The following is a 22825-nucleotide window of genomic DNA, read 5'->3' on the forward strand; positions in this document are numbered from 1 at the left end:
ATGACGGGCTCAGGAATCTTCAAGAGCTGAAATGTACCCCTTGTTGCAGCCCTCATTTGATCAAATTGATGAATCTGATTAAACTATTTTGCATGGTTTCAAGAGCTGAGGGGTTCTTGAGAGGCCAGAATGCACTGCCTTTTGTTGAAAAATATTTCATTGAGCACATTTCCATGCGCTGTCTCTGGTGCAGAGCTGGTCTCTCGGACGCCTGGGTGTGTAGCAGTGAAAGTGTGAGCGGAGACTTCCAGTGTTTATCCTGCTGACCTCTTCTCTTATGCCAGTGTTTTCCTTTCCCCTGCATATCACTTATAAATAGATACTATCTCACACAGTAAATGTGCTCACTGAAGGCCGGCCAGTGGGATAGAGGTTGGACTGGCACAGGCTGTAGCACTGCATGAGTTTCAAGGTGCTTGTGTGCAAGTCTTCACACCACTTTAAAGCAGCAGATCTTTGGGCAAATTCCCCTCCTCAGGAACAAATCTGAAAATGTGTGGATCTATTCTGCGCTTGCCGTTCAGATTCTAAAAGCGTTTTTAACTATTCTCGAAATTCCCTCTGGCCACTTATAAAAAGCCATGGATGAAATAACTCAAAATACTGCAGTCTGTTAATATCCCGTGTTCAAACTTTTCAGTATGCTCCAAATGTATTGGAGCATACACAAGGGACAGAGGCTTTTTTGCAGTTTTTATTATTATGCTGGAGATTTCCATTACAGCCCATAAACAACTTGAGATCTTAATGTACAGCAATCCATCTATTTATTGTTAAAGTCTGTCTTGTGTTGGCAATCACCAGCTTGGGAAAGGAGTTGGATTCTTGGCGCCAGAAATATATTATTGGGCAGTCTGCGAAAAGCAAGTCTCAACATGGAAAATGAACAAATATAAATGTGATTAATATGAGCCTTTGTGGGTGATTTTGCTAAAAGCAGTTGCCCTGCTAACTAAGTGTTCCTCAAACAGATTTCAAACCTTCTCAAGGTTGCTGATGGCTGTGGATTGTATAGGAACCGTGACTCTGACTTTGCAACATGGTATGCATGGATAGGTTTTATTGTTCTGGATATCCCCTCTCATTCAAATATCCCCTTCCTCCAAATCACATTACAGGAGTAAAAAGGAATTGGCACATGGCTATGAGACACACCTCCCCACAGGAGCAGTCATAGCTTCTCACAGTCGGCTTTGACGGGGCTTTTCAGACAGGCCGTCTTTGCCCACGTGGCTGCTTAAGCATCAAGGAGTAGACATTCATCCAGCCACAGCGGCAAAGACACACTCGCAGCACCCGCCAGCGCTTGAGCGAGAACAGAAAAAAAGTCAAAACAACAGGAAAATGCTGATGGTGTGAATCGGTCCATTATGATTTCAGTCAGCGGCTTGACCAACAGAACACATCCATCTGTTAAACAGCCTCCTCGCCTCTCTGCCGTTACAGGAAACCACTGGGGCATGCAGACAAGGAGGTGATGGCCGCCACAGTCCTCACATCCCTCTCCACGAGCCCACTGGTACTCAGTCCTTCGTCTGGGACTCCAGGTACTGCTTCTGATTTGAACTTGCAACAGGGGCTCCATTCTTACCTTTTTTATTACTGTTAGGTTGTACTGCTGTGCTCCAGTGGTGGAAGAAACACATTTTATCCATGATGTTGGTTCTATTTATATCACAACAGTGTGCCCTATCAAGTTGCAGAAGCATTTGTATGATATGAAAGGTTACATTACAAAGCCACCTTACCCCCAGACGTCTCCTTTTTTTTTTTGCCCTATTGCTAGCATGGATGAAATGAAGGAGAGTTTACTGACTGCTAAAGAAATGGGGAGAAAAACAACCATTTGATTCTTTTTCTAGCCACTTTCTCCAGTACTGGGGGAGCCGGAGCCTCCCTTAATCACATAATAAGTAAATCCCTCTGACATTAACAAAAAAGCATAGCTTGTGTTTTATTATTGCACTAAAAGTGATTGTTTAACTGTCAACAATGTCACAAGGAGATAGTGGTGCAAAGTAAGAGGTTTTCAGTTGTACAGTATTATCTATTAGATTAATCTGAAATAGTTTTGTTTTACTTAAACAATAGACATTGAAAGCTTAATTAAAAGCTTAAAATCCTTTTCAAGACTAGACATAAATGTGTTTGCTCCGTTCACCTTTGACAGAAGTTCATTATCTGCAGTATTAGTGTGGATTGTTTGTGCCATTTCATATCACAGTTCTTGTAGTAATTCAAAGACATTAGAGGGTCTACTAAAAATAAAATAAATCTTAACTGCTTTCCTTCAGCGGATCATTATTAAAGATAGAAGATTGGAGTGTTTGTTATCAATGTTGTTGTTATGTTGTGTGCTTAACATTTCATTGAAAGTGTGAAGTCAATTAGTTCTCCAAACTCCTAAGAAATACATGTAAAACAAATGGAAACAAAATATTAAGTATGACAACAGAATACTTGGAGATCATAAAAAGTTTTACAATTGTTTTTCTTTGTACACAGTTTGCATTTTTTCTTTTCATTATCCCTGCGTTTCAATAGTTCAGTGCGACTTTTTTTTAAATTGTGTTTTATATGTAATTGTGTATGATAAGGGTAAGGGATTGTTACAAATAACTTTTGTTTTGTCTGGGATTTCAATGCAGCTGCAGTTCCAGAGCCTGCCAGCAGGGGGTGGAAGGAGTGCTTGTCCGCGAGTTACAGCAGCTCCACCAGTGGGACCTGGAGCTGGGATGCCAGCGACCAGTCCGTGCCCTCCACCCCCTCTCCTCCACTCTCAAACGACGTCGGCAAGAGCTTCCTGCTGTCCACCCCCAGCGATGACAACATCGAGGAATCGGAGACGGCGCACTTCCTGTTTGAGGACCCTATCCCCAGAAAACGAAAGGTAGAACTTGGTGTCTCTGCAAGGCAGGGTAGATGCCACCCATCCATTTTTCTTAACCGCCTCTTCCAATTCAGGGTTGCGGGGGAGCGAGGGCCTACTTTGGCAAGCAACTGGCATAAGGCAGGGTACACCCTGGACAGGTCGCCAGTCCATCGCAGGACAGATGCACACACCGAGGACCAGTTTCCCCAGAGGCCAATTCACCTGCCAGCATGTTTTTGGACAGTAGGAATAAACCGGACCCCTGGGAAGAAACCCACGCCTACATGCCAGCAGCCATATCGCCCTACAACTCACAACTAGCAACCCACTGAAGCTCAGCAGGAGTGAGCCTGGTCAGTACCTGGATGGGAGACCTCCTGGGAAAAACTAAGGTTGCTGCTGGAAGAGGTGTTAGTGGGGCCAGCAGGGAGTGCTCACTCTGCGGTCTATGTGGGTCCTAATGCCCCAGTATAGTGGCGGGGACACTGTACTGTAAAAAGGCGCCGTCCTTCGGATGAGACGTAAAACCGAGGTCCAAACTCTCTGTGGTCATTAAAAATCCCAGGGTGTTTCTCGAAAAGAGTAGGGGTGTAACCCTGCCGTCCTGGCCAAATTTCCCATTGGCCCTTACCAATCATGGCCTCCTAATAATCCCCATCTCTGAATTGGCTTCATCACTCTGCTCTCCCCCCCACTGAGAGCTGGTGTGTGGTGAGCGTTCTGGTGCACTATGGCTGCCGTCGCATCATCCAGGTGGGGCTGCACCCTGGTGGTGGTGGAGGAGAGTCCCCATTACCTCTAAAGCGCTTTGATTGGAGTGTCCAGAAAAGCGTTATATGAATGTAAGCAATTATTATTATTATTATTATTACATAAACTCCACACAGATAGCACCCCAGGAACAGAATTGATGTCTGGGCCCCAGCGCTGATAGGCAGCAATGCTAACTACTGTGTCACCTTGCACCCGACAGAGTTGGAGCCACCGGGGTCAGAGAAAGGCTCTTGTGGTCATTTAACACTGAGAGTTATATCTTTGTTGTTTTTCTCCCCTTTGTTCAAACATAAGCCTTTATCACAGTTCCCAGTGAAGCTCACACAGCAGCACATTACAGTAAAGCACGCTGTAAACTGTCTAATTCTCTTTAGAAATAAGCAGTTTCAGTCACAAATATTGACATATGGATCAGATAACTCTTTTGCAATTTCGATCAAAAAAAGCAATTGGCTTGTAATTTTCCAAACACAGGGGCCAATGGAATGCTTCAGATATACAGAAAAAAAATACATATCAGGAGAGGAGGTGCTTGAATGATTTAGATCTCTGATCAGACGTCACCAGCAGTACAGTGTACTGTGTCTGTATTTAGGTTCTACATTTCAGAAAACGGCTACTCATCCATGGACCTGGATGAATATGTGCTGTGAATAAAATGGTGAATAAATGGTGAATAAAGTGTTAAAAATGTCCTGCAGAGAACTGAATGGTAAGACATATTTTCTGAAATATGCCTCAACATACTAGAACAAATAATTTAATAGCTAGGAAGTGAGTAGATTCCATTTTTTGGATTTTACGTTTAGCACAAACTAGAACCATAGATGCACTGTCTGTAATTTTTCATGCATGACAAACATGATTTAACTATGGCCAAGGACCTTTTGAACTCCACAGTTATCATTGGGGAAATAATAAGTGAGTTATCATGTGCTTTTTTTTCAAAAGCACTCCTTCAATCTTGGGCAGAGTGATAATAACCCCGAATGTTTTTCTCTTTCATTGTATTCTGAGATGCCTGATTTGTCACTGGCTTACACCTTGGAGGGTCTATTTATTCACAGCTCACAGTATACTAAAGGAATTACCATATAGGCTAAAGCTGATGTAAGACCTCCTGTAGCCCAAGAGAAAAACAAGTCATGTGAAGCACTTCATTCCCACTATAGGACCAATGGGAGTTGTTGGCGTTATGCAATATAATTTAAAAATGTTGACATTACCTTGGCAGCTTGACAACATGCAAAGTCTATGGCCTCTGAGCATGATATACTGTCCTTCAAGATCAAGCATTCTTTTGTTTGTCTGTTTTTTGGGGCAATTCCAGGTTTTAAATGTGGATTTAATATCAAGAAACCTCAGGCCCCTTCTTTAATTTCTTTAAGGAAGGTGGGGGGATTTTTTTAATAGTGGAACAACTAAACAAATTGTATGAAAAAAAACAGTCCAGTAGTAATCTAGGAATAAAGAATTTTAAGATTGAATGCTATTAAGAAAAAAAAAAAACATTTTTTTGACCTGTGGGAAGATGTTGAAAGGAAATATCAGCACACCCAGTTTCCTTCATGACTGGTTGAAATACAGGTGTGGACTTGTTGCTTAAACACATTTGTAAATCAGGTCTGGTCGCTTGAAGCTGCTGTCGTTTAAAAGGAGTTGCATGAGAAAATAGTTGACATCCTACAGCTTCACCCAGCATAGTTTGCAGTTTGTTTTATCAAGGCAGAAAAATTAAGCAGAGGTGTTGTCTTTTGCAACAGGACGCTGTGAGAAGATTTATTCTAGGTGCAGGAAACAGAATTGAAGTCTGTCAGGATTATGCTAATTGTTATTATCTGGAAGTAAAAGAGCTCTGTAGGCTCTGACTAATAATACCCTTTAGCAGACATTAAATGAATCCTAACATATGCTCCAGTTAAAACATTCATTTGTCAGAATGCATGTTTGCTTCAGGATTAGAACTAAATGTGATTCATGCTGAGAATGTATTCATTCTTATCTACAAGCTATGGGTGATTTTGTTTTGCTTTGTTCATCTGAACATCACTTGCAGTTATAATGTATTAATAAGTTAGGTAGGTTGTACCAGGGTTAGGAGATAAATGGAACTTCTGGGATGAAAATCCTAGACGTGGGGGGCAGCACAGTCTGCACCTGAAGAGCTGGGAGGAGCAGTTACACTGGTCCTATTAATTCAATAATGAACTGATTTAGTTTTGTGTTTTTAGCTGAGTTTGAATGAAAACCTACAGCCACTCCAGCTCTTCAGGACCAAGATTGCCCTTTCCTGTCCCAGAACATTGTAAAATCACAACCTGTTTCAAAACATGCAAAGTATGTCCACCCTCTATGTACAGTTTGATTCTGTAAATGTGTCAGGTGCAATTTGAAGCCATTGTGGATATAAGGAGTTTGACAGATTTGTAGTGTCAAACATTTTGTGTAGAAATGAACCTCTCAGTGACAGACGAATAAACATGGCCAACTTATTAAGGACTTAGTGAATTCCAAAACCATACTAGGGATATCAGCTGTTGTATTGAGGCCCATGATACCAGCTTGAAATAAAGTTATTTTCCACCCCCCTTGTAACCTAATGAAGAAAAAAGCTTAATATATTTTGAATGCTTTTAATGGTAAAATGGTAAAATCTCGTAAATAAAAAATGCATCTTTGAAATCAAGTTCTTACTATTTAAATAACGTCTGTTAACTGGCTTTGAAATGTTGAAGGCTTTGTTCGGTCAAGATTGCGTGATTAAATGTAACACACCCACAGGCTCTCTGCTCCAGCTGGGCCTGGGTTTATTTCTGGAATCTGGGGTGCTATCTGTGTGGAGTTTGCATGTTCTCCCCGCGTTCATGTAGGTTTGCTCTGGGTTGTCTGGTTTCCTCCCACAGTCCATGCTGGTAGGTAGGTAAATTGGCCCTGTTGTGGGTGTGTGTCTCTGTGTGTGTCCTGTGATGGACTGGTGATCCATTCAGGGTGTATCCTTGCCAGGATAGTGAAGCAGCTAGGACATGGATGGGTGCTGGAGTATTTTGAATGATGTATGACTTAAATTGACTTTACTCCCATGACTACAGTTGTCAGGATTAACAATTATTACAATGATACAGACAATATGCCCACTTCAGTTGTTATTTACGAGTTCTTGGCATAGTAGCTGCCCTCATCCAGAGTGACACACAGTTGCATACAATGAATACAGCACATCACAATCTCACACCATATCAGCATAATTATAACAGGAGCAGGACTCTGGTGGTGGGGCAATTAGAGGCCAAATCTTGAGCAAGGGATAATGCAACATCCCAAAGCAAAGTGAAACAGATTAGTACATATATACGGTATAGGGAAGATGGTTTGTACAAAACTAAATAAAGGACTCTGCAGCTTTTACTGAAGCTGACATCCCAGCTTCCTTCAACAAAAGGAAGTAGCCAGACAAGCTACAGTGCCTATAGAAAGTCTATATACCCTTTCCAAAGTAAACCCATTTATCTAAGTCTTCATTTGAAATTACATTTCAGAATGTTTGAGTGTTTGTGTTTCACTTAGAGGTTGTGTGTTACAAATAAAGGTCAAATGAATTCTTAATTTCAAGCTGTTATACTGCAGAAATGTGTTACTTTGGAAAGGCTGTAAAAGGCTCGACAAGATCCTTAGCTCAATCATACACACACACAGCCAGACAAGCTAGAAGGGTTGAATGGCCTCTTGTCATATATAAACATTCTTATGTACTTAGGTTCTAATACTACCAGAGAATGAAATGAAATGAACCCTTTACATGTCACACATGCTGTATGTACTGTAAGTGGGGATGTTTACTTTGCATGGTAGCCAGTCAGCCTGAGCAGAAGCATAGGGTAATTACTAGAGCTGTGGACACCAGACAAGTGGGTTTGAGTTCATAACCCGGGTGGGACACTGCTTTTGCATTCTTGAGCAAGGTAGTCCACTCACAGTGCTGCAGGAGAAGCCTTGCTGCATAACTAGGTGCTCTCCAGGTTGTCAGTGTCAATGAGAGTTTATTACTAGCTCATCTCGTGAAAGGATTAGAAAAAACTGTCTCCCTTCAGGCGATGCTATGAAATGAGAGTTCTTACTTCAGTTTTTGTTGATAACACCTCAGATTGAATTGCCTTAAGTGCTCATTTCCAGTCCTCAACCCTTTTGACACTTTACCATGCTATATTTACCGCAGTCTTATGATGCTGATTTTCCTGTGGTTTCATATGTATTCACTATATACTATAAACTGTTTACTAATCCCATGATCCAGTGTAGTGAAACATAATGAACCCATAGGAAAACACAGAAAATGAATAGTCCAACTACATTATAACTGGTAAAGGTTCAAAAATCCAGTGATAAATTTACTATGGTGGGCTGTGATGAGGGAGGGGCCTATGGTTTTCTCCTCATCACACGTCAGGTACTGCTGCTTAGGAGTTGTGCGTCACTGCTTTCAAGGCAAAGCTGACTTTCCTGTTTTCTCTTTCAGAATTCCATGAAGGTAATGTTCAAATGCTTGTGGAAGAACTGTGAAAAAGTCCTCAGCACCTCCTCTGGAATCCAGAGGCACATCCGGACCATCCACCTGGGGTAGGCCCAATGATGGGACTTTTGGGGCATTGTGGGAGGGATTTTTTACCTGGTTGTATCTGCCACATCTTTTTATATGGGCTTTGATCACAGTCCCTGGACCGCATGACTTTTACTGTCATCAACTCAAATAATTCCTCTAAAACAACTTAACTTAACCATGAAATGTTTTTAAAATAATTTGAATGTTCCTCTTTGGCATTGTTTGTGACATTCAGTTGATGTTTATTGGTAGAATAATTTTTCTGATGGAGGGAAAGAGGTCCAGATGTTCAGTGACATACTGTATTGCCCAAAATTTTGTGTAATCATAGCAGATGTTTGAATTTGATGGAAGGGCAAGAATTAATGTCTCAGTATGCTTTGACTTTAGTAATATACTCCCATATACCTGTAAAAGTCTTGATTTTTTTACATGCACAGTTTAGGAATAAGATGTTAATAAATCTAAGAAAACTGGAAACAAAAAAAGTTCTGCTCTGCAGGAGTGCAGGTTTTCAAACAGGAACTGAATGCTGGTGACCCCTGTTGGTGAAAATGTTCTTGAAAGAAATAGTTACCTCTATTCAGAATATTTCTCTCAAGACTGTTGCTGTATTTGTCCGTAATGTATGTCTCCACCCTACATTGTAATGTTGATTACTGTGCCTTTATTTCTGCCGAGTCAGATTTCCTGTATGCTAGGAATGGAAAGTTCCATTAATAAAATGTGAGCAAATCCCAGTACTAGCTTTACTGTGGCATGTCTCTTGGATCTCTTAGTGCCTAGATAGTGAAAGAGTTGTTGAGTTACAGCAGGTTCTTGGCATTTTACAAGAATGGTCTTCCAGGTATTTTCTATCAAATACAAGGTGATAGGGTAATAAGTAATTGTGGTTTCCTCCCTCTTATTTTCCTACTGCATCTAAAGGTACTTTAGTGTGGGTTTTCTGACAGAAGGTCATTGTTTTGCTCCAGCACAATGCGCACATGTGTAAGATGAGACCCCAAGAGTCACAGTTCTTTTTGCTCATGGGGATCAAGTTCTAAAATAGGCAGGAGGCATGCCTGTTTGTGCTGAAGTGCTATTTCAGTTTTCTCGTCTCTGTTTTGGCTCTGTTCTGTTTTCAGTCGGAATGGCGACTCTGACTACAGCGATGGAGAAGAGGACTTTTATTACTCGGAGATCGAGGTTAACATGGACACGCTGTCAGAGGGGCTCTCCAGCCTGACGCCCACCTCGCCCACCACCACCGCCCCGCCTCCTGTGTTCCCGATTCCCGAGCTGCTCCACTCCGAGCCCGCGTTCATTAAACCCCGGGTCGGCAGGCCACAGACGCCCCTGAGCCAATCAGCACCCTCCACACTCTGCCACATCCGCACTGACCACGCCTACCAGGTAACACTGCTGGTGCCTATTTACCCAACATTCCGTGCAAGCGTTCCGCCTCTTCCATTTCCTGATTGGTTGTTCCCTCACCTCTGTCATTGGACACCTCGCAGCAAGTATGAAATCAGCCTTTCTCATCCGTTGTGTCTCTCCTTTTTCGGTATCTAGGATTCCCCTTCCTGTTTATGCCTTCTTTGCCAAATGTTTTGGTGCGGACATCCACCTGGTGTCTTAAGGTGTTCATTCGGGAAGATCGGCTCATTAGCTGACTGTCATGAGTATGGAAGAGTTATGTAGTTTATTTTTAGCTCTTCACTGCCACATAAAAAGCTTTTGTTTCCCTTTATTTGCATTAATAAATTATTAGTTTAGTCACGTAGTCATATTAAAGTAATATTTTAAATATCCTTTGCCATAAAATAATCGTGAAACCGTTAATGACAGGGTCTCTTGTTCGGTAACCAGTGTTTCCTATCTTATATGTATTGAAGGCAGTTATTATACTAAAACTATATGGTAAGTACGTTTTAATTATGGTCAGGAATTCGTGGCTTGGTATGGCAATTTTCCTACACGGTGCAGTATTTTAAACTAAACTGCGCTGTATTTTTCAGGCAACTGCTCCTGTGAGCATTCCTGTATCTTCAAAGTTCATACCAAGCGAGAACGGGATCAGTATTTCCTGGCAGTCACCTCCTGTCATATTTAAAGGGTCACCGGTGAGCAGCAAACCTCTTGATAGCTCTTTGGTCTTGTCTCTCTGTGTGTGTTGATAATTGTGCACCCAATGGGAGCCTGTTCCAGTTTAAACAAAAGTAACATGTGACTTCACCCAAAATATATATATAGAACCATCAGTGGTATATGGTCTGCAGATCCTTCTTCGTAAAGTGACTGTTTACTCCCTGAAACTAAACGTCACAAATAAGCTGTGCTGAAATGAAAGAAAAAAACTGTATGATCCAGTCGTTCCTTGTGTTTTCAGTTCCTTTCAGTTTTCTCCCAGTAGCAGCTGGTTGTGAAATGGGAGGGAAGTGGTATAGAATGCTTTCTGTATAAGCCTGAAAACATTGCTTTCGCAGGAGTTCTGTATCCTGCTACTAGGGCGTTTACATCAGAAAATACTAATCTGAAACAGCAATTAACCTTGGGCTCATTCTCTTGGTAAATTATTAGCTGTTGGTGAACACAGGACATATTATTTCTTTAAATACTTTTCCTGTTTATTTTCTCTTCTGTTGCTGCCCAAACTATGCTGATTATGTGAAATTAAACATGTACATAAAAATATTTTGCTACCAGTTTGTACAATGTGGGGGAAAAAAAATATTTTTGTTTTTGTTCCACTCCCCATTTCTAGGAATGTTAGGAATAGGTTGTTTATCTAAATGGGATTAACATAAGGATGTTTCAGGAGTCAGTGTCAATCTGTTAAACATTAATAGAATGCTCATGTATTGACCCTCTGTTTTGCACTGGCAAAATTACATTCTCTATTTTAAAGAAAACAGCTTGTTTAAAATTGTACCGAGGCACTGTATTTGAAATGCACAGTCAGTATTGCCCATAAAGTAGATAAAGCTCTTACATGATAGTGTACATCAAATCTACATTCTGCTCATGTCTTACCTGCAGTATGTACTGTTGTATTTGGAACCATTCATAATGGATCTGATATGCTTTGGAAACTGACTAGTTTATATCCAATGTTATGGATAAAGTGCCACTAAAGTGGAGACAAAGTAGAAAATGTTTGTGAATAATTCCCCCCCCCCTTTTTTTTTTACAAAGACCTTTTGTTAAGTACATTTTAAGTAGATATACAAATATATTTAGCCTCAGTTACATCTTAGCCTTTGCAACAAAAATGTAATATTTTCACTGCTCCAAACCATGAACACATGTAACACTTAAAATCCTGATGCCTATGAATTAGTCTTGTTTGTATTATGCCAGACACTAGACCTGTAATACTTTGCATTTTACAAATACAGCAAGATAAGCTATTTCTAGCTATGAAGTAATATTCAGTGACATCAGTGCCAAATTCCTTGTTTGTCATTGATTCAGACTTGTTGCCTACAGGGGCCTGTACTGGGGAGCACTGGGGAGAAAAGACAGCCTCTTCAGCATGGTGCTGTCAACAAGACCCACATCGTCCCCCCTGTCACAACCAAGCCCTCCACAGGAACCAGGTATCACAGCCCAGTTCCATCTGTGTTTTCATTACAAGAAATGAATCATTTCTTTCAGAGGATAATGACCCCTGGCAAGGTGGTTGACGGGAAATAAATGGGATACTTTACAGTCGGTTTTAAATGCTGCTTGGTGAATAAATTGAGCTGATATTCACAATAGAGCATGTCTGGACTCAGTACTGGGGCTGTTTATTGTTTGATATTGTGACCAGACAGCGAGGATAATTTGCTGCCCATAAAAATACATCTGAACAGTTGGGGTGAAGGCACTGATGTGTTTACAAATTTAAAAGACTTTCATCCTGTAATATAACACAGACCATATTGTTCACAAAATGACTTATTAGGAGGAGCCTTCAAATTTCAACCCAGTTCCGTCATAAACTTTAAACCTGAAACTTCTTTCTGCTCCTATTTTCAAATAGGATTTGTAACAGAGGGCATTTTGTAAGTGACTCTGCTGTTGCTGGTGTGTGGTTTGTTCTGTAGTCTTCTTAATTCTGCATTATCTGCTAAATGACTGATTATTATTCAGTGTATATTCTTTTTTTTTTAAAAGCAGGGTTTCAAGGCACTAGAAGAAAAACATAAGAGCAACATATCAGAGCTCTTGCTTTTCAAAATAGTTTTTGTTAGGTGATTTGGAAACAGTTGACTAGTGAAACAAAGGATGGCATTTTGCCATTTAGAAAAAAAGCACAAACTAAAATAATTAGTTGTTACGGGAGGGAAAAAATGCTTTTAACAGATTTCCTTGTTTCTCCTCCTCCTCTTTCTTATTCCCACACATTTTCTTGGACACATAAGCTTCAATGGATGAATCAAACACTGTAGAAAGGGAGCAAATGTCTTTTGTCAGATTCCCCTGTTAGTCAAATCTCTGAACACCTCATTGCAAACAGTTTGGAGAAAGCATGTTTTTTTGTTGGCAGATACAGTGTATGCATGTGGAAGGGTCAATGAGTGAAGTGAGTTAGTGAATTAAGAACCAGATGAAGCTTTACAGGAGGGAGAAGACATTTATTTCTCTGCATAGTCACCTTGCACATCCAAACAAATGTTGCAGGTTGATCATTCTGAGCCTTTTCCTTCACTGTTACTTTGTTTGACTTGTCATCGCCAACCTCTGACATCTGCTTTCACTGCATGTTTGCTAACTTAAGAAAGAAGGTAACTCTTAGAGGCAGTGCACAGCTTGTCAGTGCACAGCCAGACAAGATGAGGTCCAAAGTGCATTGCGTTGTGGAGCTTGTTGTAAAAGTGGAGTTTTTGGATGGGTAAGGGGACTGTACAGGGAAAAGACACTCTTAACCAACTGTGGAATGTATGTAGTAAATGAAATATGCTAGGAAAATAACTGTTAAATCAGATTTGTTGTTCTTTGCAAACATGACCTCTTGAGATGAATCATCTCAAAAGCACCCAGGCCCTGGAAGTAACACGGGCCTTGTAGTCTGGTACTAAAATCTAAGCTCCATTTGACAGGCATAATCAACAACAGATCGAGTGACAAAGCCTGTACCAGCAAAATTCATGTTGAGGTTGAATTTTCTTCCTGTATATCTTTCTCTACTAAGATAGAAGCCACAGCATAACCTGAGATGTGTCTCATGACTTAACATGTGAATAGAAAGCCCATGACCCACGTTCACAGCGTGCCTTCCATCAAAAGGGTGACCTCTTCTTTCACGTGAAGTTGACCTGGCAAGATCGCGCTGCTCTGACTCCCCCTCACCGCGGCTTGTCTCTGGCTCTCTCTAGGAAACCTCGAGGAGAGGCCAAGAAGTGCCGGAAGGTGTATGGGATGGAGAAGAAGGACATGTGGTGTACCGCCTGCCGCTGGAAAAAGGCCTGTCAGCGATTTACTGACTAAACCTGGCTCTTCCTGAAGTTCATACTCGAGACAGACGGGCTCTGTGACCTGCTATAGTTCACACACCAGAAAGCACACGCAGCAGTACTCCTTCGATTTCAAAGCCACGTTCTTCCAAGGCACTGGTACTGTACATGATCACCAAGAACCCAGCAAAAGACACTTGATGGAAACCCGTGGCTTTGTGGATCTGGGGGACTAACAGGGATACTGCACTATATTTTGAGAAATACAACATGCTGTAAAAAGTACAAATGTTACAAAAAAGAAAAAAAAACACAAAAGTTGAAATACAAAAAAATACAATATATTGGCTTGGGCAGCATTGTTTTTAGGTCAAAAAATGTATAAAGCAGATTATCATAGCAAAAGAAAAACTAATTCAGAAGCCTTTTAATATGCTGATTTTATATTTTCTAATTTTACAGGTTGTCTTTGCAAGACCTTTCTGGTTGAATTTATATTCAGATAAGCTGTTTGTGTAATATTTCTTTCATGTTCTTAATTTCTTGGTCACTTTATTTAGGAATCTATTCTGGGCTTGAACTTTGAATAGAAGGGGGTGGCATCTTTCAGAAATTCACAGATTTATTTCTTGATAGTGTTTGGAACTATTAGGTTTTAATTCCATATGTTTCTCTTTTTACTTCGCGATTTGTTTTGTAAGACAAAAGAAGGATGCTCTGCAGTCATCTGTGTTCATTTTAAAGCAGTGCTTTTACCAAAGGAACACAATGTGATTTAACCTGCCTTGTATATATTTGATATACAAACCTGATCAGGCATCCCTCTAGATCCTATAAAGTCCTTTCAATTTGTTTTTATCTAGTGAACTCTTTAGGTGTGATATTGCTTGAGAAAGCAAATTATATTTTTCTTATTGACAATGTAAAATATCTGTTCTGCGAAGGAGTAGAAGATAGGTCTGAATGTTTGTAGACTGTAAATGCCTTTCAAAAAGTTTGGCCCCTTGCAGCTTAGAATCATCACAGTCATGAGACTTGCATTAAATCATTTTGTTCATCTCAAAATAGCTGTAGTTTAGAACATGGAAAATAGGTTGAATTCTTAAAACTATATCACGCAAAGATTTTTGCTATATTTTTGATAAACTGATTTTTTTTATAAATCTGATGGTTTCGTTTTTTCCTATGCTATGCAGTATTAAGTTAGTTAACACTTTTCTTGCAAGTGTTATTGTAGGAGCCTGTCAGAAACCTGTATTGTGTGTTTTCTGTAATGCGTGTCTTTTAAACTGATGTGAAAAATGGACTGTTATCCTTTTGGAGAGGTGACAATCAGGGTAATCAATGAGCAATTTTCAGAAGCAGAAAAAAGATTATATTTTCTGGTAGCTTTTTAAATGGTATATACCATTCCTTATTTCAGGCACCATTTTTTCACACATATACATATGCACTTAATTGTATACATTGTTAAGGTTTTTATTTGCTTCCTGTGTTTATGGGAAGCATAAGTCTTGTATGGAAGTCTTGGTCTAATTGCTTCACAACAAGATGACAATCAATTATATCACATTTTTAATAGACATTTTTGGCTTCATACTGTATTGATTTTATAATCACAGCTCTTACTATGGATTTTCCTATTGTTTTATTCAGAATGTGCATACATTTACATATACAGTATATCTAAGTTGCAGATATATAATTTTTGATCCGAAAAATCATTTTTACAGTGCTGCCTGTCAATAGGCAATGAACAAAGCTTTGAGCTGATGCTGTGGTAATGCCCTAACCATCCTGGTACAAATGTATTACACTGTTCTGTCACCCCTATCTCATGTTCTAAGCCTTGCTAATTCTTCATTATTGTCTGGGTTACCCATCTTCACCCTAAGACGTCTGTTGCATTGTTTTCAATCTAAGAAGAGGACAAAACAGTCTGAACTGTGATTCAGGGCATCAAATGCTTTTTTTCCATCAGAAGAAGAGAGCAATTACATCTAATTGTTGTGTGTATTTCGTGGCTGTATGTTCATACACACGCTGCCTGCATTTTCTGATGTGTTTTCCTGTTCAGAAGTAAATGTAGAATGAAATTGTTTGTCATAATCGGTCTTAGGAATCAGTGAGTGTAAATGTTTAAATACCATCTATGGATAAGCCCCTATTGTACTCGGGGGGAAAAAAATTGTCTTCCCCATTTTATCAGGCAATTCCTCGGAAGCAGAGCCATTGTATTATTGGATTATGTTTCCTGTGCGTTCTCTGCACAGACAGCTCAAAGCTGCGTTCCTGTTAGCAGTTCTGGAGAAAAGAGCATCATTCTTGAGTGAGTGCCAATGGGAAAAAATGAACTTCATTGAATTGCACTAACTTGTACTGCACAAAGATATATTTTTATGTGGAGTTTTATAAGCAGAATTTGAAGATTTTAAACACGTGAAAAAAATGTTTGTACGTCAATGCCTGCATTTTTATGTCCTGATGGGGAAAGACCTGAGTGTTTCAGGATAGGGTTCAGAAGCTTATGGCACAACCAGAGGTTTGTCCTTTTCAGGTTTCCAAACTAAAATGGACCATGTGTTGAGAAGACGGCTGATCTAGGGCACTTTGGTGATGGAAACCAAGCACATGTGGTCAAGAAAAGCTCCTCACCATTGGAGAATGATGTTAATAGCCATGATGTCAGGAAAGAACTGGGAAACTTGATACAGAGACTTATAGCCTTCTGCCCAGCAGCCTAATCTCAGTGCCTTTAGGTGAATTCAGATTACTTATTTATGAGAGATCTAGCAGGAAAATACACTGTTTTGGAGGGGTATTTTGGTGGCTGCAGGTGTCTCTGATCTTGCAGGTTATCTCCTCAGCAGCTTCACATACAAAGCTACATTTGTTACAGGATAAGCATGTTGCTGCCATGTTATTAGTCATTTTCCTTTGAATTCTTCTTATCTCTGATATTTATTTTTGGAACCAGGAGGAGGAGGTCACAATTAGACCCCCACCCAGCCAGATTTCATCGCTAAAGCCATGGCAAAATGCAACCAGCCATTGAGACATTGAGCCAGGAGATTCTCTTTGGTGGGCCAAGTTCAGACTTAGCTTAAATACATATGCAATATAATTAAAAAAACAATGAAAGCGAGAAAAAAAACTCCGCTTTTTTTTCCTTAAAGACCCATTGAATAGAATCAAAGACTTAAAAATGTAGGCACTGATGATTAATGATAAATGTGTACAGTTTTTCGATTTTCTTAATTACATTATGTAAAAAAGGTTTTCATCTTTTTTGTTGTAATATAAAACTTTTTACTAGTATTGCTTGGGTGTTTGTGGCAGATAGAAAGCCCTAGTGAAGATAACATGTAAATATTGAACTTTTATAATCTTTTAACAAAAAAAAACTCGATGAATGTAAAATACCTGTTAGGTTTCTATGTCGATTGTCTTAGGAATGTGCAAGTCGGTTCTCTGGGGTGGGAAATGTTTGAGGTGACATTTGCTTGACAGACCTACTTACAATATGTACAGTAGGTATACGATTCTGAGTGCGTATCAAACTGTACAATTCATTAAAGAAAACATTACGACAGGACACACACAGGACAAATACAGTAACAGAAGGTTTGAGGCCTAGCAGACGATTTAAAACTATGTAAATGAATTATGTCTAAATGTTCTAACCCCATATTTCTCTTTCCTTGTGGTCGCATGTTGTATAGACAGTAACAATGAATTTAGCCATGAAAGTCTTGAGTCTTTCCCTTCTGCCCTTTTGTCTGGAAGTAAGGCCTTGGGTCTCTCTCATCTTCCTCCATGCACATTCCTAAGGGCTGCAGACTTTGTCGATGTGTAGCATTCATGTTGAGTTCCCAGTATGTGCATTTTAAGTTGGTTTTTACTACAGCTGCTTCAGCAGCAGACAAGCTGTAGGCCACTGTCCCTACAGTCCTACAAATACCAGGATGTTAAGCTAACCAAATCCAAGCAATGTGCAGAAAACATGTTGTTCAATGTTGTTGTAGATGTCATTTTAATCCAAAACAGAAGGTAGGCAATGAGGTAAAAAACAATTCAGTTTTTATGGCAGCTCCATTTGAGCCCAGGCTCTCAAATGTTATGCTTCTTCTGTTTTTTTGGGTGAGTTGTGTTGTCAGAGTTAACACTGATGTCTGGCTCAAACGAACTGATGCCTTTCAGTTTTATTCATTTGCATCTTTTATTCAACCAGATGTTAGTATGTCCAGCTCCACTTCTGCGGTTGAGCTTAAGTTATAAAGGAACTGAATTAGATCAGTGTTTTCTCCTTAAGATTAGTCTGACTTTATTCCATTTACTTAAATCCCTAATCCTTAAAGGCTATGCTCTGCTGCAGACAAAGCTGTAGTCTTAAATTCAAGTTAGTTTGTTTGGGAAAAGATCCTGCAGAATGGCAAATGTTTAGGTACTGGTAATTGGCACTGTACATCTAAAATAATAAATAAAAATGTTTAATTGATGTATAAAGGATGCATTGTTTTTACTTGTCTCCTGGAGAAGTGAAAAACAACATCCTGACTTGATCAAATGGATCTTACTACTGTGTTGTAATACTGTTACATAATAACACAGTTGCTGTGTTATTATTACAATGGGTGTTACAACAGTGGTAGATAGCTTTTGTAAGGTGTAAGCAAGGTGTATAATTAATGGGACATTTTGTAGCTGTCTTGCAAGATTTGGATAAACAATTCCAATCATAGTGTAATGGTTTTAGAACTGGCTAAGAATTTTAAATTGTAAATCACAGCAAATATGAACCTTGGATTTGATCACAAATACAGCTGAGACCTTGAGTTACATTCTGTGGGGGAATACAGGAGTTGCAGCAGGCTATTCCTTTATGAAGACAGATAATTTTTTGGTGTAATATTTTTTTAATTCCTTAATGTCCTGTAAAAGTTGGGCATGGCAGTAATGTCATGAAGCTTAAGTGATACATCACTGAATTAGCCTTGTGAGTGGCTGTTCACGTGTTTTGTATTGTTGCCAACTTTATATTCAATTAGATGAAAAGGTTTCTTTAATATCAGAGTCTTTTATGAGCAGGAGATACTGTATGTTCTTTTAACAGTTCCGTGCAAAATGCCAGAAACCGAAATCCAATATTTCACTTTGTGTTGAAGTGCATGGTTGTAATCAGTATTTTTTCAAAAAACTGCAATTTATACCAAAGTTTTGTGTGTGTTTGTCTTTTCCCTTGCAATCTGCTTTTAAAAAAAAAGTTTACTATTTTTCAAACTGATCTGTGTTTAATTTTCTTGTCTGAAAAGTCTCCTTGTGAAGACCTGTCCTCAAAAAAACATAAGTGGTGTTACACACATTATTTTTGTCAAACATTTAAGTGTTAATTGCCATCTGTTTTACCTGTTTAGATGCATTCTGTTTTGAGTAGGATAATTCCTGGTCAAAATTCTAGGAGATTATGAAGTGTGAAAGAAAAATTATTTTTGTCTTCCTAAGATGCATGGAGGTTATACCTCCAAAATAAACCAAATTATGTGCAAGTTCTTCTTTACCCAGCACAGTACAACCATAGATACAAGTTGCGAAAATACAGTAAAAAATGTAATACAATGTAAGGAATAATATCTATAATTATTGTGTTTTTTTAATTTAATTTTAATCAGTTGAAAATCTAATTTCTGTGACAATGAATGGAAAATACAATAAATACTTATTGGCCATTTGTGTTAGGTGTCACTAAACTCAAATCCCCTGAATCATACAATATAAAGACTCAAACCAGTAACAAGAATATTTAAGAACTGAATTGGAGCCCTCTTTATTAAAAACGATGTATCCTTGTATTGAACTTAAGTCACTCATTCATTCAGTTAAGGCTCACCAATGTGGTCAGTTGTTAAATACACATGAGTACGGTACTTTTCTGTTTCACTATTACAGATAAAACATACATTTTTAGTGATGTATTTTTTCACGTTCATAGTAAAGAAACATAATAAGAAAGAATAAAGTGTTTTCCATATGTGGTGAACTTTTCATGATAATATAATTTAGAAAGAACTTGACACACTATTAAAACATGCAGGTGTTCACAGTATGACTCATAAGCAATTATTCTGTATAAATCAAATTAAAGCTTTAAAAATTTGAAATCAGCTGATGTGCTCGTTCCTTGGTACTGGGGACTTTGTTTTATATATATTAAAGTACATGATAAGTCACTTTTCTATGTAAAATGTACTCATGCAGTCACTTAAGACAATCATATAAACAAGCATAAATATTTGACTGTGTTTGTCATTTGTGTATCATTTGTGGCAATGATATGTAATGTAACACTACTTATGTCATTTATTGCAAAAGTGCCTTAAAGTATCTGAAATTACTGTTTTGGAATCATGGTAAAATATCTCTCTTAGAGCAGGACCAAGTTTTTTAACACGATCCTGGATGTAATTTTGTTGTTCTTTATTTTTTAAGCGTAGCTCAAGTTCACTGCCCTCAAGGTTAAGCTATACCTTGGTATTCAATAAAAATGATCATGGTTGAGTTGAAAATGATCATGGTTCATCAGTTGTAGTACATTATTTGGGTGAGCTCAGAAAAAAAACATTTTAAGTAATTTCCCAAAAATATTTGGCCAAGCTGGGACATGGATTATTTCTTTGGGACTGATGTAAAAGGGCTTAATGCATTTTTTTAAAAATAACTTGGACTTGCAACTCTGACTTTCTGGTAAAGAAAATGAATGTATTTTTTGTGTTTTTATTTTGTAACACGTTGAAATGTTTTTAAATTTGTAGCTCTTCTGGATACTACAAGAAAACAAATAAAGAAACAGAATTCCTGCATGTCACGTTCTTTTTAGCAGAACTAAGAAGTGTATCAGAAGTAACTTTAATGAAACCTTCAAAACACTAAGCTGCTGAAGGCAGAGTACCCACATCTGGGGTATGGATGTATCTGACGTTTTCCAAAGTTTCAACTGTAAAAAGCAGAAAAGATTCAAAGAAAAATACAAGATGGGTGACATCATGTATTTGTAAAATAAAAGTTCTATCCCAACATGATGGTTATTATTTTTAGTCACGATAGTAACTTAAAAAATATGATACAACCTACCTGGAAAAAGTTCCTGAAGCCGTCTTATTTCATTACTATTTCATAACAGAGAACTTATAAAGCATGAATTTAGGTGTTTTTATGTTTGTTGTTGTACCTGGTGGTAGATTAATCCTTTTCATGAAAAAACATCAGTGGGAAGTTGAAAGTGCTGCTGAAACACTGGTTTCTGACTGCTGGTAAGTCACTAATGTTATCAGAGTGATATTGTAGTTATGTAAAATAAAGAAGAAACCGCTTTATAACTGTGCGGTTCCTTTGAAGTCTTCAGATGTTGGGTGAGCAAGATCCTGGACATTTCTTATCATTCTCTTGACATCTGCTTTAGTGCAGTCGAAAAGAAGAGCCATTGTTTTGTTTTGAAACAACACGGATGTTTCAAGGTTTTATTTAGAAAGAATGGTGGAAAACATCCCATAAAGTAAATGATATAATATGATAACATTACTATATTACCACCATTTCACTGTTCAATATTTGAAATTAAATTAATTAATATTTAAGACACTCCAATTGTGTTAATGGTATGAAAGGAAATTGTTTTAGGCTGTAAAACAAAATACTCAAAATTAGCATATACACAAAGCCTGCCAATCCTGTGTAATGCACAATGTAAAACATCTCCTTGAAGTATGAGATTTTTATCATTCTTGTTTTGTGCTAAATTTAAACTCCATACCATTACAAATATTTGAAAGAAATGTGGAAATTTTGATGTACAAATTTGTTTTTCCTTCATAAAAAATAATTTGCAGAATGCACTATTCTTGCAAATAAGGTGCTCTATGTTGCCCTCGTGTGTCAAATAACTGTAATTAAACTCTTAATATCCAAGTACTATTTCCAGCAGAAAACTTTAATACTACAATGAAACTCTTCAAGTCCAGAAATTGTAACAAAAATGTAAAAAAGTTTTATAAAAGGTACCCTTTGGAAATGAAGCCATTCATTCTCCTTACTGGAGTACTCAGTTTGTTTATTTGGGAAAAAGTAGTTATGTTTTAAGATAAATCTTCTCCACTTAAATCAATGTCTTCTTCAAAACCGGACATGGTTTTATTTTCTGTATTCAGATGATTACGGGACAAAGCAATGGCACTAGGTCAGGTGTCTTAGTACCCGCTGTTTCAGCTAGATTTGCAAACATGAGTTTTGCTGTATTCGAATTTTGGATCCAGGCTGTGAATGGTGTTTCAACACATGTGAAAGTGTATTTTAAAAGATTTATTAACATCTTTTTTCTCTGGGGGGGGGAATGCATGATAGAATTCAAATTAAAATAAAAAACCTAAATGGACATTAAATTATATATAAAAGAAAAAACATGTTAAAATATAAGATAAGGCCATTTAGGCTATCTAGCTTATTTTGGTATTAGTTAATTTATCCAAAGAACTGACTGTTTCCAGACTCACCTATAAGGGTAGGTCAATGGCGTACTATGAATATTGTTTTTCAATGGCTTTAGTGAATTTTCTACAGTATATTTAAAACATATACAATAAACAGCTTGCATATTTATGATAAAAAGGTACAGGAACAATTTTCATTGACTATGTTAATTGCAGTTGTTAAAAACATATCAAAAGTTCTTGAAAGCATATAGTTTCTACATACCGTATACTGTATGTGCATATATTGTATACAGTATATTTTTCACAAATAGTGTGGTTTGGGACTGAAAAATATAATTTGTCATTCAACGGACATTCAGCAATAACAGACACCCCCTTCCCCCCTGTTAAAATGGGTTTACTGTATTGGAAAAAAATACACTCTGTTGCAATATTATCTGTTTTGAACCTCTTAATATACATTTTTGCTTGTGCTTGCAGGTTATTAAACAGTTTTCTCAATCGAACCCTCTTCGTTTTTAGTCTTTTCATAAAGTGCTTTTTTTCTTCTTAGATTTCTTATTGATTAAGCCAGCTGGGCCATGGCTTTCAAAACTGAGAGGCACTTCCCTCCGAGATGAACTGTTCTGAACTCGAATCTCTTAAAACCGTTGCCCTCTATTATCTATTAATTCCA

General features: G+C 38.2%; 1 protein-coding gene across 2 annotated transcripts in view; it reads left to right on the top strand.

Annotated features, from left to right (window-relative positions):
* The window catches only part of slc2a4rg (SLC2A4 regulator), a 61587-nt gene extending 41064 nt beyond the window's left edge, over positions 1 to 20523 (top strand). The window contains exons 4-10 of one of the 2 annotated variants that reach the window (XM_088608188.1): positions 1447 to 1547; positions 2649 to 2890; positions 8160 to 8260; positions 9371 to 9638; positions 10244 to 10348; positions 11700 to 11824; positions 13589 to 20523. In XM_088608188.1, the coding sequence (XP_088464314.1) occupies positions 1447 to 1547; positions 2649 to 2890; positions 8160 to 8260; positions 9371 to 9638; positions 10244 to 10348; positions 11700 to 11824; positions 13589 to 13700 (1054 nt within the window). In that variant the 3' untranslated portion in view covers positions 13701 to 20523. Of the gene's footprint in view, positions 1 to 1446; positions 1548 to 2648; positions 2891 to 8159; positions 8261 to 9370; positions 9651 to 10243; positions 10349 to 11699; positions 11825 to 13588 lie in introns of both variants that reach the window. The other variant, XM_088608189.1, reaches the window with a different exon arrangement.
* Positions 20524 to 22825: the final 2302 nt, after the last annotated feature.

This window comes from Lepisosteus platostomus, chromosome 15 (assembly GCF_059453375.1).
Source record: "Lepisosteus platostomus isolate fLepPlt1 chromosome 15, fLepPlt1.hap1, whole genome shotgun sequence".
NCBI classification, from domain to species: domain Eukaryota; kingdom Metazoa; phylum Chordata; class Actinopteri; order Semionotiformes; family Lepisosteidae; genus Lepisosteus; species Lepisosteus platostomus.